This window comes from Puma concolor, chromosome D2, assembly GCF_028749965.1.
Source record: "Puma concolor isolate L17-30 chromosome D2, mPumCon1.1.hap2, whole genome shotgun sequence".
Classification (NCBI taxonomy): domain Eukaryota; kingdom Metazoa; phylum Chordata; class Mammalia; order Carnivora; family Felidae; genus Puma; species Puma concolor.
In genome coordinates this window covers 33,360,236-33,377,023 of record NC_141677.1, presented here as the reverse complement: position 1 = coordinate 33,377,023, position 16,788 = coordinate 33,360,236, and the positions used below count along the sequence as shown (strand labels likewise).

At 56.8% G+C, this 16,788-nt stretch overlaps 1 protein-coding gene across 6 annotated transcripts in view; it reads right to left on the bottom strand.

The window, feature by feature from the left end:
• The window catches only part of CDH23 (cadherin related 23), a 418,091-nt gene that overhangs the window by 94,859 nt on the left and 306,444 nt on the right, over positions 1 to 16,788 (bottom strand). For all 6 annotated transcript variants that reach the window (XM_086679923.1, XM_086679917.1, XM_086679919.1 and 3 more), the window contains exons 22-27: positions 10,309 to 10,498; positions 9,826 to 9,971; positions 7,315 to 7,534; positions 5,679 to 5,831; positions 3,549 to 3,662; positions 521 to 669 (exon numbers count right to left, since the gene is read on the bottom strand). In XM_086679923.1, coding sequence (XP_086536049.1) covers positions 521 to 669; positions 3,549 to 3,662; positions 5,679 to 5,831; positions 7,315 to 7,534; positions 9,826 to 9,971; positions 10,309 to 10,498 — 972 coding nt within the window. The remainder of the gene's footprint in view (positions 1 to 520; positions 670 to 3,548; positions 3,663 to 5,678; positions 5,832 to 7,314; positions 7,535 to 9,825; positions 9,972 to 10,308; positions 10,499 to 16,788) is intronic.

Genomic DNA, 16,788 nt, shown 5'->3' with positions numbered 1-16,788 from the left:
GGGAGGGGACCTAAGCCTCATTTTCAGGTCCTCCCCTTTCTCCTCTGAGCCTCAGAGCTGTCCTGCACCCTGGGCAAAGGAACTCTTTCTTCTTGTGCCTGTTTACTTCCTAAGAGGAGAGCTTTGGCCGAGGGCCCCGTGAAAGCCGCTCTGTTCTGGGCCTAGCTGGGCCCTGCCTCTTCCCCCTCACCTCCTACCGGGGAAAATGTGACAGCTCCATCCACTTGCTGTTCCAAAAAGCCCTCCGGGTGGGGTGGGGGAAGAGGAGAGGGCTGTGGGGGAAGGGAGGGAGGCAAGGCCTTCCTTCTGTTTTGCGGGGAACCAGGGTGCTGTCTTAGGCCACAGAAACTAAAGGCCTACCATCCCCAGGAGGGAGGAGGGTGCCTGGCTCCCTCTTTCCCCACTGCCGACTGGATACTTCCGGAGCAGCAGCGGGACCCTCTTCTGTTTCCATCCCTCCACGTGGCAGCCATGCCTGCCCCCAGCCCACCAACAGCCCCAAGGGGCCATGGCCACCTGCCTGCACGATGCTGTGTCCCTCAGGGATGTCCTCGGGGACGCTGGCCTCATAGCTGCTCTGCAGAAAGATGGGCCGGTTGTCGTTCACATCCAGGACGGTGACAAACACGGTGGCCGTCCCCGTGCGCCGCTTACCTACGGGGCCGTTGTCTGTGGGAGTTGAAGGAAGACGGGCTGTTAGTGGCTGCCTGAGGGACAGATTTCCCTGGGCACATGTCCTGTTCATCCCACCTGCTCTGGCCATCGCAAGGGGTGGGTTTTTTTTTCCCCCTTTTCTTAGATTAAGAATAACACTAACAATATCTAACCTGTCCCAGGCGCTATTCTAACTCATGCAGCCCTCAGGAGAAGCATGTGAAGTAGGTGCTGTGATTATTATTCCCATTTTACAGAGGAGGTAACGGAGGCACGAAGTGCTTCAGTCGTGGCCCCTGGAAGATCTACCCGCGTCAGATCCCTGGGAACTTGTGAATGTCAACTTATTAGGAAAAAGTGTCTTTGAAGATGTAATTAAGAGTCTTGAGATGAGGTATCCTCGACTGCCTGGGTGGGCCACAGGCCCAATGGCAAAGGTTCTTAAAAGAAAAAGGCGGAGGGAGGCCTGAATCGAAGAGAAGGCCAGGTTAAGTCGGAGGCAGAGACCGGAGTTTTGCAGCCACGAACCAAGGATTATTTAGAGCCACCAGAAACGCTTAGAGTCAAGGAAGGATGCCCCTCTAGAGCCTTCAGAAGGGAATGCAGGCCTGCCGACACCTTAATTTTGAACTTCTGGCCTCCAGCGCCATGAGAACATAAATCTCTAGTCTTTTAAGCTACTCAGTTTGTGGTAATTCGTTACAGCAGCCCTCGGAGACAGATCCAGGAACAGCTCACAAGCCAACTGCTGACGGGGCCAGGCGGGCGAGACCCATGGGGGCACAGGTGGGAGGGGTGACCCCGAGGGCAGCTCTTCTCCGCGCCGGTCCATCGTGGGCCCCGTGACACTAGACCTTCCGATTTCTCCAGAGAAACTGAACCTCTGAGCTTCTAAATAAAATCTCCTGATTTTTAAATGTTCACAACCAACTGTCCTTCTGTACGAAACAAGAGACGGGTCACACATGCCTACGGGACAGATTTGGCCTCTGGACCCTCTGCATTCGGGGAAACAGGCCCTGCTTGATTTCCGAGCCGGAAATATCCAGGGGCTCTGCCCCCTCAGTTCCCTGCAGGACCCTCCCGGGGCTGGGGAAGGGGCTCAGCCCCATGGACAGCTGTCACGTTGCCCTCCCTGGAGGAAGGAACTTGGGCCCCGTGCTATGCGTCCAGGCGAGGAGAGTCACCCGTAGGGCGGAGCGCAGGCAGCTGGAATTGACTAAGGACCAGGGGTGACTCAGTCCTTCTTCCCGAGGCCAGCTGACCACATGCTGGGGCACAAGTGTCTAACCTGGTCTTGCTCTTTGGAGCTCCTCTCCAAGCCCAGCCTCCCACGGGAGCTCCTGCTTACTTGGCCTAGCTGGACACAGCATGAGCTGCCAGGCCCCCTCGGAGGCCTGATCCCGAGCCCTCTCCTCCTGCCAGACGGTGCTGGACGCAGGGGGAATGAGGGGTCTCCAGAGGGTGGGAGGAGAGCCGCCAGAGGGCAGATGCATCTGGGCGTGGGCGGGCTGGGGAGGAGCTACTGGTGGGAAAGAGGAAAGAGCGAGACGCAGAATGCTCACTCCCTCTCACCCACAGCTCACTGCAGATGTTGAACTGGATGCTCCTGGGAGGATGCAGCGTACCTGGGTGGTGGGGGAGGGGGGTGGGGGACAGGTCTCATCACATCCTTCTTCTCATCTAGAGCCCTCATGGGCTCCCTACTACCTGGAGACCAAAGACCAAATTTCTGGCCCAACTTAAGGCCTCTAAAAGCTGGCCTTGCCTGACTGCAGCCTCCCCCTCCCCAGTACACATCACACCACAAGCCAGATGCTGACACACACACACACACACACACACACACACACACACACACACATAGCTCTTTCCCACAACCAGGCCTCTGCCTGAGCTGGTTCCTCTGCCTGAAACGCCCTCCCTGCTTCTAGACTTACTGAAACTTTACTTGGCCCGCAATGTGACGATTACTCAGCCTTCAAGGTATCTGCCCAGCTGCCCCATGCTGCTCTCACAGGCCGGCCCGTATCCTGAAGGTCCCTCTGAGAATTCCGCCTTCCTGACCCTGAGGCCCGGGGTTCTGGGCACCAGGGATGGGCATGTGATTCAGGCTTCACTAGCACCTCTTTCCTCCTCTGGCCACGACAAGGGGTTCAGGGACAGGCACTGGGGCAGATGGAACTAATCACAGCTCATCTGGGGCTTTAGCTGGGGAGACTAGGAAAGAGACCAGTGCTGTCTCCCCGATGCAGCACTTGAACCCAAAAGGATTGAGACCAGGTTTGAGGCCACAACTTGTCACCACATCAGCCAGAGAATGAAGACAACATACAGGAGGCAGAGGGAGCCAATGCCGAGAGACTGAAGCCTGGTGACATCCCCTGAGCCCCCAGTCCAGTCACACCTGAAGCTCCATCACCCTACGGACTGGTTTTGTGAGCCCATATTGCTTAAGTCAGTTTATTTGAAACTTGCAACCAAGATGCTGATCCAAAGACACTTCTTCTAAGAAGACTTCCCTGATCACACCCTTCCCCTGAACATGCTTGCACCTCCCTGTGCGCCCGATACTCTTGGCTCCTCCCTTCCCCCTTTCGGCTTCCTTTGGCCTGGTTTTGCAGCGGTTTGTCCACACAGCGGTCTCCCGTCTAGCTGCCCCGTGGCTCCCACCCCAGCAACTAAATGTTTTGCGTTGTAGCACTGTGAGCTAAGCCTCGTGGCCACCCGCGCTCAGCAATAGGCTGTCTGGCTGCCCTTTCTCCACCGGTGTCGACACAGACTGCGACTCAAGGCCTGGCTCCCGGGGTCAGGGCTGCCTGGCCTTCGAAGGGCACCTCACTGAACCGTGCCCAGAACCGTGCTGGCGGTGTGCAGGCGGGGCCGGTGCGTACCGATGGCCTCCAGGACGAGCATGTATGCGGCTGTGGTCTCCCGGTCCAGGCTCACTACTGTTCTTACAACGGCATCACGGTAGCCCACGCTGAACTTCCCATCCACATTTCCACCTGCGGGCCAAAGACAATGGAGCCTCTGTCAGGAACCGGGGCTCTTGCCAGGGAAAGGGCGGTGGCACCTCAGCTCTGCTTCTGAGCCAGAACATTCCAGGGGTAGCCTGGGAGGAAAAGGCCATGCTGCCCATTCAGCCCCGAGAACAGGGTTCTGGGGGGGGTGGCTCTGAAGAGGGTGTGGCCTGTGTGGGCTCAGGTGTGGGTGCCGAATGCCTGAAATCATAAGGGTTGAATATCCACTGAGCACCTACTGTGTACCAGGGGCTTCATGTGGGCTAATTCATTTCACTTGTACTATCACAAGCCCATTTCAGAGAGGGGAGAAGGCCCATTAGCGAGGATACGTGTGTTGTCCCGGGTTACAGTCACCTATTTTGGGTGTAAGATGCCAGCTTGGCAGTCTGATTCCTGAGCCTGTGTCCTTCGCCATTCTGCCACCTGCCTGTCTGGTAGAAGTGTCTGAGCAGTTAGCCTGGGTCGAGGCTTTTATATGTGGCCAGGGCCTTGGGGGTCAGCCAAGATTTTTCCAGGTCCCTAATCTTGGACTGAATGGCGACTCCCCGAGGCTCCACCGAGTGAAGAGTAGGGGCAGGTGGATGGGGTAGGAAGTGTGAGGGTCCCCTCTCCAAGGTGGACAGGAAAGGACTCCCCCCCCCCGCCCCCCCCATCTAAACAGTGCAAAGACCCCTCCCTGTTCAGCTGGCAGGCAATATGGTGTTCTGGGCAGTAGAGGGCGCCATGGCACTGGGTTTGGACCTGGACCATGAGAGGCAACTTGCAGAATGAGCAAATCAAAATCTGAGAATCCCACCCAACCCAGGAAGGCTCTCAGCAGGTCAGTAGGAACTGGCCACTTTGGGTGCTGGGAAATCATCCTGGGAGCCATGAGATGCTCCCTGGTCCTTACATAGTTTGTCCCTGGGGGAAAACCCCAGACATCCTTGTGGATGGTCTGAAGCACCAGTCACATGGGACAAGGTCTGGGTTCTAGGGGGTGGGGTAGAAACTGAGACACAAGTAGTGCTGGGTGCTGAACGATGACTGGTCCACGGGGCAGGGGGCGGGCAGGGTCTGGATAACTAAGACTTTCTTGGAGCAGTTTGGAGGACTAGACTGGGAGGAACTGCCCTGTGGGTGCTAGGTCCCTACAGGGAGGGGCAGGAGGGAAAATTCTGGAAAGGAGAGGCTGAGGGCTGGGAGGTCCCCTCGGTTGCAGCAAGCAAGGATGGGCTGTGAACCTGGCATTCCTTGCTCTAGGGGCAGAGGCATCAGGGAGACCGGTGTGCGTGCTGAATGCATGTGCATGCACACGTGCGCACATGAGCTTGTGAGTAACGTGGCTGCCGGCAGGCCATGGACAGAGAGAGGACTGAACCAGCAAAATGGCCAAGGGACAGCTAAGGAATGTGAAAGAACTGCCCCGTGCCATCCCAGCATGTCTTGGCTGTATCAGGGACTAAAGAATGCTGAGCAACTGTTCTAACCCAGGCATGACTAATACATGGCATATTCACCACCACCTCCCAAGTCTACTGTCATGGCAGACATCACTAATGGATCATGACTCCCTTTCTCCTGTTGAGCCAGGGCAAGGCTTCATACTATTTCTCCACAGCTTTCTGCTTGGTCTTTTTGAGCTGCAACCATTTTATTTAGAAAGATCTAAACCATTTGTCTCTAAACAGACAGGAATTCTCATGAAAGAAGGGTCCCCGGGAAAGGACAAGGCCACAGTCTCCCAGTGTCTGCTTCATCACCTTGACATGGGGGTGGAGTGGGGGGCAGGGCTCTTCCCCAGGAGTCACGGGCTCTACCTCCCTCCAGACTGAACCTCGGTAAGTTCCCAATCTCCCAATAGGTCCAGGAGGCCCCCAGAGAGCCAGACAGGAGGGACCCAGCTACAAAGCCCTTGGGAAAAATCCCAAGGGGGCTCATGCAGGGGCTAAAGCCTGACGGCTGATGGCTGACTCGGGGCCCTTTCCCCCTCTCCGGCCCCACCCAGGCTGGTTGCACCTGTGATGAAATAGCTGAGCTCGGCATTGAGGCCCACGTCATTGTCAGTGCAGTTCAGCCAGGCCACCCGGAACTCCCGTGGCACATCTTCGGACACAGAGACGTTGTACATCGCCGGGAAGAAGGTGGGCGTCTCGTCGTTCACGTCCAGCACTGTGGACAGAGTCAGCACCCAGGGCTAGGCCTGGCTTCTGCTCCAGATAACCCAGCTCCAAAGGCAGCGGGGGTCTACACCTCTCGGTCCTGGGCTGAGGCCCCTCGTGCCTGCTAGGGTCAGGGCCAAGCTGACCAGAGCTCCTCAGCCTCCCACGGTCCTGTTCCCCTGGCGGTTTGTTGCCGCTGCTGCTGCCCAAGGCAGGAGAGAAAACCGCAGGGCCTCTCTCTAGTTTGTGCCTCACAACCACAACAGTTATGATGGTGGCGAGGACGGCGACATCTCAGCTCTTGCCACGTGCCAGGCCTGTGCTAAGTGCTTCCTGTACAGCACCCCATGAGCCCCCTCGAAACACCCGCGTGAGGCAGCCATTATTAGACACGCCAGATAGAGGAGGGGACAAGAGCTCAGAGCAGCGGAGTCACTTGTCTGAAGTCAGAGAGCAAGAGAGGGGCAGGGTGGGGGTCTTGGGGAGGCCTGCCCCTAGTTTGCAACGGGGTCCCAGGAAAACAGCTGGCTTTGAGGATGCCCCCTCCCAGAGAAGTCTAATTTCCCCGAAAGATTTGTTTTCTCAGCTGATGGGGCTTGGGACGAGCTTCCCTGTGAAACAATCCCATCCCCCTGCTTTGGCTCACTCTTTGTCACGGCACCAGGAGAAACGACGCGCCCGTTCGAGGACACGGCTTCTGCTGAGCCCTAGAGAAAAGTCCTCTGGGGCCATCCCTGAGAGAACTGAGCGCGCCCTCCCTGTCAATCGCTGGCACGGAAGTGGGTCCCCAAACTGGCACCGGGAACCCACCGGGCAAGCGTGGGACCAGCAGATGAGAGACTGCGTAGTCGCGTCTCGGGTTGGGACCAAGGCGGGTGTTTGTACGGAGCCAGCCCCCGCCTGCACCAATGCCCCGGAGGCAGGCAGGAGCCCAGCTGGGAGCCGGCCTGTGCGAGAGAACAGGCCACATCTTGCCCGTCACGCTCTGTACTTAGTTTCCCGTGGTTACTTCGGGCCCTTTGGCCACAGCGCGTGTCGATGTCCCTGTTTTGCCCCAAGAATTAAAGATATGATCAGAATGGAGGAGAAATGCTAACTGGCCTTGGCCCTGCCCAGACAGGGGGTGCAGGGCTCTGCAAATTCCCCTCCCTGCTGCTGACCCCGAGGGCCCCAACCCTGTGCAGCACCTCTCTGCTCTTTGCTGGGTTCCAAGAGGCTGGGAGGGGTAGGGGACCCTGGCAGTGGGTCCAGACCCCTGGGGGTACAGTGGCCCCGGGGTGGGGAGAGAGAAGACCCCGCTGGAGCGTTTGACTTGGTGGCGATGGGGAAGACTCTGTGTTGAGTGGCACGGTCGAGGAGGGCACCCACTAGCAAGGCATCCTGTGCCCGCAAGGACAGGGACAGCAGTGGTGTTCGCGGGCTCCCCACCCTGCCTGGCACTGCCCCAGGGCCCAACGTGCTCGACACACAGTAGGAGGCAGCCCCGCCCTCACCTCGGACGGTAAGCGTGCCGGTGGAGCTCTTGGTGGGTGTGCCTGCGTCACTGGCCACGACGCGCAGCTGGTACTCGGCAATGCGCTCGCGGTCCAGCTCAGCAGTGGTGACCACCACGCCGCTGCTGCTGTTGATGAGGAAGTCCATGCGGGGCATGCCCACCTGTATGCGGTAGGACACCAGCCCGTTCAGGCCCTCGTCCAGGTCGATGGCCACCACCTGCGGGGAAGCGGGGGCCGCATGAGGGGTGGGGACACGAGGGCATCCCTCCTGAGAAGTGCCCCCTCCTTCCCGCCGACCCGTGCAGACACACCTGCCTCCCCCAGAGCCTCGGGCCATGCCACTGCTCCCAGCGCGCCTTCCCAGATGCTAAGAGGGCAGCGTGGCTCAACTAAAGGCATCCAGGCACACTGAGCGGGGCCAGGGGTGGGGTGGGGAAGGCACTTTTTAGGACAAGAGTCCGGGTCACCGCAGCTTTCCTCTTCAAAACCCTGCTCTCCCCCCTTGCAAGCCCCCCAGATGGGCCCTGGCTGGCTCGGGGCCTCCGGGTGCCATTGTGTCACAGCAGGCTTCCCGACTGCCGGCTGGAAGCAACAGTTACGCCTCCAGGAGCCCTTCCACCATGGGTTCCTCGACTACCCAAAATCGCAGGCGCTCTCCCCCCTGCTTCGTTGGATGACATCAAGACAATAGAAGGGGGCAGTTTTTAAAACTCCCTTGATGATTTACCGTTTGGAAAAAGTCATGTGGGGCCATGCGTAGGCAAGCCTCCTCCCCAATCCCTACACCGTTCCCACTTGCACCTCTAGCCCTGACGAGAGTTTTCCTGACTCAAGATATACCCTGATATACTCAGGTATACCCTGATATAGTCAGAGTTTTACAGAAGAGGATCAGGGACCTTTGAGGAAACGTGAGAGTTAAAAATAAAAGCTTTGGATGACGAAGCCAAGACCCTCAAGATGGAGAGACGACATCAAGGTCAGCTGGTCTAATTCACATCCAACAAGCTGGACAAGAGGGTGTCCAGACTCAACTTGAATGCTGCCCAGGATGGGGGGGCTCACTACTTCTGACTTATCTGCATAGAGCTCTAATTCCTGGAGAAAGTTCTCCACCCAGCCAGCAGATATCACTTTCGGTCCAGGTTGTAGAGGAGGCTGGGGAACGCATAGCTCCAGTCAGAAACCTTTCTGTATCTGAGGATACAGTTCCCAAGCTAAACACTCGAGCTCCTTCAACCATCCTTTCATGCCTGAGTCAGCTCCTCTGTGAACTCAGAAGCTGTGCTCTCTTTGCTGTGAGCCCCCGGAGGAGAACGGGCCTCCTTTGGCCCTCCTCCCGCCTTCTGTTTGGGGGCTCCTCCTCCTCAGGGACTGGCTGCTCTCCCTGGATCGCAGCACCCCCTGCTGGGCGTTTGGGAGAATGTCCTGCTGGAGAGCTTGCTCCCGGGGATCCCCAAAGAAGGCTATTAATCCCCTTCCGCAGATGAAGAAACTGAGGCACAGCAGGCCTGCAAGGCATCACCAGAGTTACGCGCTGTGGCATATCCCGACAAACAATCCTGCGTTCTTCGAGTGGGGTCAGGCTAAGCCTCTGCCACTGGACCCCGCTGGGTCTCAGGCATAAACCCCCACAGGACCCATCATGATGAGCCCGTCAGCTACCGTGGGTCTCCCGCAGCCCAAGTGCAGGTTGCTTTCCATGTGTGTCTGCCTGAAGCCCTGTAGCACAGCCAGGCAGGTGCTATTATGATCCCCATTGCACAGGTGGGAAAACGGAGGCCCAGTGAGGTTGTTTGTTCCATGCCACACAGCACACCAGCGGAGGAGCTGGGGTCTATTCTCATGTTGGCTGTACTCCAAAGCCTATGTTCTTCACCATGAGGGCCTTCCCCCGTTCCTAAAAGGGTGTCATTCTCCCTGAACGAGCATCTTCAGGGCCGCCTCCCAGAGGGTGATGGGGCAGGAGGCAGAGGGGCCGCGTTCAAGATCAGGCCGTACCTCTTCCTGGCCGCAGGGACATAAGCAAGTCTCTTTCGGCCCCTGCAAAGTGGGGAGAGCACCCCCTACTCTGTGTGGAGCTGCTCTGGGGCTTACGGGAGAACGTGGGAGAGTGGCCTGCCCACGGAGGCAGGGTGCCTGGGCTACACCCACCAACCTTCTTTGTGTTCTAGACCCAGCCACAAGCTCGGAGTATGACCTCCATACTCAGACCCAGAATTCTGTCAGCTCCCTTGGTACCTTCCCTCCACCGCTCCACATCCACCTGTCCTTCGAGGCCCAGCTCAAGCCCCTCCTCCTCCAGGAAGCCTTCCATCACATCTCCCAGAGCATTGGCTCTCCAAGCCCGGCACAGACCATCCCGTCTGGTGGTCTCAGCTGGCACCCCCTGCCCCCCTCTCCCACTGCAAAGCTAGACACCCAGGGCACCCTGTGCCTGCTTGTTGACTGGGTGAGACGAGGTGAGGGAGGCAGACCAGGAGCTCAGGCCAGGAAAGAGAAACTCACCTGGTAGACAGAGACCCCCGCCGGGGTGCCTTCCAGCACCTCGGCCACGAAAGGCAGGTTCTGAAAAGTGGGGTCATTGTCATTGAGGTCCAAGAGGTTCACAAACACTGTGGCACTGCTGGTGGCTCGCAGAGGGGGCCTGCCGCCTAGGGGGTGAGGGGGAGAGGGAAAGAGGGGTGCGAAAGAGAAAGGGACAGGGGAGAATGGGGAGTGGGGAGAGGAAGGCAGACCCCTTCCATCCCAGGGGTCCCTTTAGGGAGCAGCCTGGCCCTGCGGCCCCAGCAACCTCCACCCCCACCCCCCCCGAGGGTACTCCTGGGGCTCACGACTGGCAAGTGAGTGTTCCTCCATTATTAGTGATGACACAGCCCTCCCATACCCAGGCCTCAGGACCCATGGAGGACGAGTCAGTGGGAGAGGTCCCAGGGGCCCTGAGTGTCAGAGGCCACAGCCAAGCAGCGTGGGGCTGCAAGGGACACATACAGTCAGTGACAGAGATGATAATCTTGCGCATCAGCTCCGCCTCGTGGGGGTCGGGGTTCTCCCGATCCAGCATGACGTGGGTGGTGCGGATCTTGCCCGTGCTGCTGTTGAGGGTGTAGAACTTGTTGGGCGGCTGGATCCTATACACCAGGGTGCCGTTCTCTCCCAGGTCCGGGTCCAAGGCCACCACCTGCTCAGGAAGAGACGGACCCTCTGTGGAGCCTAGCCCCAGTCTCCGGGCCCCAGGCTGCCTTTCCTGGGTGGTCTGAGCTGACACGCGGGTCCCTCCCTCGTGCACCCCCCCACCCCCCCTGCTCCTCCCTCCTGCTCCCCCCACCTCCTGCTCCCCCCCCACCCCCTCTGCTCCTCCCTCCAGCTCTGGCAGGGCTTCTGATGGGGGGATGGCAGGCAGGAGGTTCACAAAATGGATCAGCAGCCGGTGTGCACTCGGTTTTGCCCTGAGGCCAGTCCCCTTCCCCACGTAAGCCCCAGCCTTCTGATTCGTAGAAGCAAAAGCCTGGGCCAGTAGCCAGCGGGCAACACCGCCAGCACATCCTGGTGTCGTTCCTTCCCAGACACGTGGGGCGACACGTTCATGGGCTTTTGGAGGAGCAGGGGGTGCCCGGCAGGCCTTGGTCATGGAATTCTTTGGGGACTAGGAATTCTTTGGGAGGTTGAGAACTTCTCAGAAGCTTCTGAAACCCTGGATTTTGGGAACTGGATCCTCCTCATCGAAACTTCTCTTCCTTCTTTTGGACTTTTATTTTTTATTCATTCATTCATTCATTCATTCATTCATTCATTCATTCATTCTTTAAAATTTACATCCAAATTAGCTAGCATATAGTGCAACAATGATTTCAGGAGTAGATTCCTTAATGCCCCTTACCCATTTAGCCCATCCCCCCTCCCACACCCCCTCCAGTGACCCTCAGTTTGTTCTCCATATTTATGAGTCTCTTCTGTTTTGTCCCCCTCCCTGTTTTTATATGATTTTTGTTTCCCTTCCCTTATGTTCATCTGTTTTGTCTCTTAAAGTCCTCATATGAGTGAAGTCATAAGATTTTTGTCTTTCTCTGACTAATTTCACTTAGCATAATACCCTCCAGTTCCATCCACATAGTTGCAAATGGCAAGGTTTCATTCTTTTTGATTGCCAAGTAATACTCCATGTATGTATATACCACATCTTCCTTATCCATTCATCCATCGATGGACATTTGGGCTCTTTCCATACTCTGGATATTGTAGATAGTGCTGCTATAAACATGGGGGTGCACGTGTCCCTTCGAAACAGCACACCGTGGATAAATGCCTAGTAGTGCAATTGCTGGGTCTTAGGGTAGTTCTATTTTTAGTTTTTTGAGGAACCTCCATACTTTTTTCTAGAGTGGCTGTACTAGCTTGCATTCCCATGGACTTTTATTATTTTTTTAAATGTTTGAGAGAGAGAGAGAGAGAGAGAGAGAGAGAGAGAGAGAGAATGAACACAAGTGTGCGTGGGGAAGGGCAGAGAGTGAGGGAGAGAGACAATCCCAAGCAGGGTCCACACTATCAGCACAGAGCCCAACCTGGGCACAAACTGTGAGATCATGACCTGAGCCGAAATCAAGAGATGGACAGTTAACCAGCAATTTGAAGAGAATCAGGCTTCTGTGACCCCAGGAATGACAGGGCAGGGGAAGGGAGTCCTGTTTAGAGGGTGGGTCTCAGCAGGTTGGGGCTGCTGTGCGGCTGGGGGAGGGGGAGGCTGGAGGAGAGAGGGGGCTGAGTCTCCCTGCCTGAAAAGGGGGAAGGCCTCGGGACAGAGGCCCCTTTACCTCTCCAGCCCCCCACACTTGGCTCCCCACTTGTAAGCCTCACCCCAAGAAGGGATCGACCTGAGTGCCCTGGGTTAGGAGGGCACAACCCCCAAGCCATTTCCTCCCTGCTCCCGTGCCTGCCAATCTCCTGCTTTTTGGAAAACTTCTCTAGCGTCTACCCACCCCTGCCAAGGGGAAAGCAGAACTCAGAGAGGCACGGGCAAGACTCAAGGTCACACAGCACCAGCCCTGGGGCTGACCCAGCTCCCACCCTGGACACCTCCTAGGGTCCCAGGACAGCAGTGGTCCCCGCCCCTCAGCCCACCCCTGCCCTTGCTGCAGAGCTCACTGTGGTACCAGAGGTGGACAAGACCAATGGGGTGGGGGGATGGGGACCGCAGTCCCCAGGGCTGCATCAGGACGATGTCATTCCTAACTCCAAGACACTCGGCGATGACAGCCTAGCCTCGTCAGCTCCTTCACCTTACTTGATGTGGGGCCTTTTGTGCTTTGGCGGCAGAATCTGTCCCTCCTCTGGCTTAATCCCCAGCCGGAGGTGTCTCTGGGGCCACCAGACCAGAACAGACAGATGGGCTGCCCTGGCCACAGGCCCCCATCTTGCCCCTGGGTCCAGGAGTGGCCAGGGAGAGAGGCCAGTGCTGGCGCTGAACCCTGAGCCCTGCGGACCTTCCTTCTGTTTCAGAGAAGCACACTGGATCCCCTCCTGGCCTGGCTGCACCCGGGGGCAGGGATTGGGGGAGGGCCCCGGCCTCCCGGGCCTGAGGGGCCCTCGCTGTGCTATGGGGCACGTCACCTCAGTTTCCCCAGCCTCGATAAAGGGGACCCAATCACCCCTGTGTTGACAACAGGAGGCGAGGCAGGGCTCTCAGGCACTCCGGGTGTGGCTTCAGCCAGGCAAAAATCATCCCACTGACGGACAGAAGGGACCAGCAAGCCTCGCGTTTCTACAGCGCTTCTTTCTAGAGGAGGAGGGGGAGGTTTTTATCACCGTTTTTCTGGATGGGGAAACTGAGGTACAGAGCAGTTCAAAGATCTGCTCCGGGCTAGCAGCTAGTTGCTGAATATGTAGAGATCAATTTTATCTGGGATGGGGATGGGGGCTTCTCGTCTTCTCTCTCTGACCGGAGAGCCAGAGGTGGGCCCAGACTTCTGGCCTCGAGGGCCACTCCCTGGTCTTCGGGCGGGGTTGGGGACACAGGGGAGGGCTGCTGGCTGTCACCCCTCCCGCAGGCTCCCTCCTGGTCACTGTGTAAAGTCTCACCACTTTCCCTCTTCATTTCCCATTTCACACTGTCATTTTTCTCCCGGCCTGACGGGGAATAATTCTCTCCCTCTCCCCTCTCTTATTTTGCTGGAGGGCTTTGAAAGGCTCTAAATCAATGCCCATCAGCCAGGTCCTTGAAGGAGCCTGCAGGAGCTAGGAGGGAGGCTGGGCCCAAATCTCACCCGCAAACCGAGAGGGGCCATGCGCGGGCTCGCCCTGATGCAGGTGCATGCCCTGGGAGCGCACAGGTGCGCAAGCCCAGACCACCCCCGGTACGCCAGGATACAGGCACACGCTTGTCCACACGCAGCTCTGGGAAGTCACTGGCCTTTGGGAGAGTTCTGGGCCACACACCCTCATCTCCCTCTGACAAGGGAGACCCAACCTGACCTGGGAGAACTGGGGGGCCAGGTGAAGCGGGGAACAAAGTCGGACAAGACCCTCAACAACTAGCATTTGACCATTTGCGAATTCTTTTTAATTAAAAAAATTTTTTTTAAAAATGTTTATTTTACTTTTGAGAGAGAGAGAGAGAGAGAGAGAGAGAGAGAGAGAGAGACAGTGCAAACAGGGGAGGGTCAGAGAGAGAGGGAGACACAGAATCCAAAGCAGGCTCCAGGCTCTGAGCTGTCAGCACAGAGCCTGATGCGGGGCTTGAACCCACGAACTGTGAGATCATGACCTGAGCCGAAGTCGGACACTTAACCGACTGAGCCACCCAGGCGCCCTAGTTTTTGAATTCCTACAATGCACCTGGCACCGTGCGAGGCACTGGGGTTCAACAGCGAACGAGACAGGTATGAACCCAGAGGAGGAGGCATGGTGACGACAGCTATCATTTCTCTGTTACTCACCCCGTGGCTCATTAAATACAAACCACAACTCTATTCGTGGGGGCTCTCACTGTCCCATTTTCTAGATAAGACCATTGGAGCACAGAAAGGTATGGTGATTTGCCTAAGGTCACACAGCTGATAAGGGATGTGGCTGGGATTAGACCGTAGACATTTTGGGAGCAAAGGCTGCTCTCTTAATCCCTATAGTGTCTCCGAATAAGCAAGCAACCTAATAAATAAATGAACACAGACGTGGGATCAGCTCTGGAAGAAACAATGTAGAAAGCTACCTTAGGCAGGGTGATCAGGGAGGGCCTCTCTGAGGAAGTGGCATTTTAAGCTGTGGAGGAGAATGAGGCAGCCGTGGGAAAAGCAGGGGTGAGGGGTAGAGGGAGAGGAACGCTCTGCAGGGGGGGAGCAGGGGGTGGAAAGCTCTGAGGGGAGGAAGAGTTTAGCGGATTGGGGACGGGTGGGAGGACATGTGTCAGATGGGCAGCCCCTATGCAAACATGGCCTCCTCCCTGATGTCACTTCTGGGTCAGCTGTCCCCCTCCCCACCCCCAGCTCCCTTTCTCATATCTCAGCCACAGCCCCCACTTCACCCAGGGCCACTGTGTGGCCTTAGAAGGCCTCAGGGAGCACCCCCAACGGCATTACAGTGTACCCACATGTAAATGCCTAGACACCATAAGATTTAGCAGAATTTCATGACTATCCCTTTTGAAATTATTTTGCTATGACACCTTTGACTAATGTATGGGCTTCCTGATTCCTGGTTTCCCGGAAACGATCACACATACCTGGGAATTGCAGAGAATTCTGAAAATTCTCAAGAATTACAGAAAAAAAAAATCTAACCGACAATTTGTCCTTAAGTGCAATGAAAGTTTTTCAGATGCTAAATCCCATGATTGCTGAAGTTGTCATTATATATTTGGCTAGACGTTTGACATAATAAGTTTTAATTTTGACTTTGCCCTTTTCTCTTTCAACTTCTGAGTCATGACACTGTAGGGGCGGGGGGCATCTCAAACACTAGCAGGAGGCACTGAAACACTGGAATCCCCACCCTGTGGGAGGAACGGCCATGCCGAGCCTGTCCTGAGGGGTGGGTTCACATGTCCGACTCCCCAGAGATAAAGGTGGGGCAGGTCCGTCTGCTAAGAACTCTGGCTTTTACACAGGGCGAGATGGGAACCAGTGGTGGGTTTAAGCAGAAAAGTGGCACAAACCTCCCTGAAAACAGAGGGGAATGTCGTCACTTTCTGTGCTTCTAAGGTTGACGGGCACAGGGCCTGGGACACGGCAGGTGCTCACTGAAGGTCTGCCGAATTTCCCGGGGAGTGAGAAGACCCTGGGCAGCAGGCCCCTGGCCCACTGTCCACACCTGCTCACAGTCCAAAGGCTGCAAGGAAGGCTGGAGACCCGGAAAGCGCCACTGGGGACCAGATCTGGGAAATGCCCAAGGCCAAGTGCAGTCCCAGTCCAGCAAACCTTCTCTCTGTCTGACAGGTAGACTCTTCAAACATGGCACCTCTGGCTAGTGTCCCATGCAGCCACTTTCTCCCAGGGACACCTGTCTCACTTGCCTCTCAATGCCCTCTGGGAATATTTTCTCAGAAACATAAAGCAAAGGTAAGGGTTGATCAGGCAGGTGTTCCGAGGTAGGCTCTCTTGGGGTCCCGGGCTGGAGTGGTCTTGGGCTAGAGCCCAAGTGCCCACGAGATGGCAGCAGAGAGTGCCCACAAGGTCTAGAGCACTTGAGAGAGCCAGGAAAAGGCCCAAGGTAGTGGTTCCCAAACCTGGCCCTGGCCTCCAAGGAGTCCTCCCACTGGGGCTTTGAAAAACTAGATCCCAGATACCTGACGCAGACCCTACTGGAATGTCTGGGAGGGGGATACACCCACCAGTTGAGAGCCATTCAGATCTTGAACACATGGAAAGGAGGACAGGAGACTCCCTTCGAGGCTGACATCCTTACCAGTCTAGACCAGTCCTACTGGCTATGGCTGATGAGGGGCGGGGGTGGGGAGGCTAAGCCTCAAAGGGGGGTGGGCAGCCTTCCTGGAGAGCTGGATATGAAATGTGCCCTCCTTCTCCCACCCCCCACACACTCTCCAGTTTCTCAGGACCTGGCCCACCAGCCAGGGCTCCCTGAGCCAGCAGGGATGTAGGGCTGGACCAGGTAGTTTCCAAATCAGACAGACCTGGGTTCAAGTCCTGATACAACCTTTTACTAGCCCTGGGCCCCCGGACAAACCCCTCAAACTCCAAGTCTCGGTTTCCTCCACAGTGTGATGGGAGCAATGAGTCTACCTGCCCCATCATGAGGATGAGAGAGAAATCATGAGAAGCCTTCGGGCAAAGCCTGGCATGTCGCAGACATTCAATATGTGGGGTTATCATGGACTATCAGGTTCATGTTCGTCACAGCTGGCGGAGTGGCCATGGGGCTGGACACTGGGGATAAGCCACCTCAAATGAGGCCAAAGGGGGCACACGGGTGAGGGGAAGAGACAGCCTCACAAACGTGAACTCCAGAGCAGACCAAGTGGGG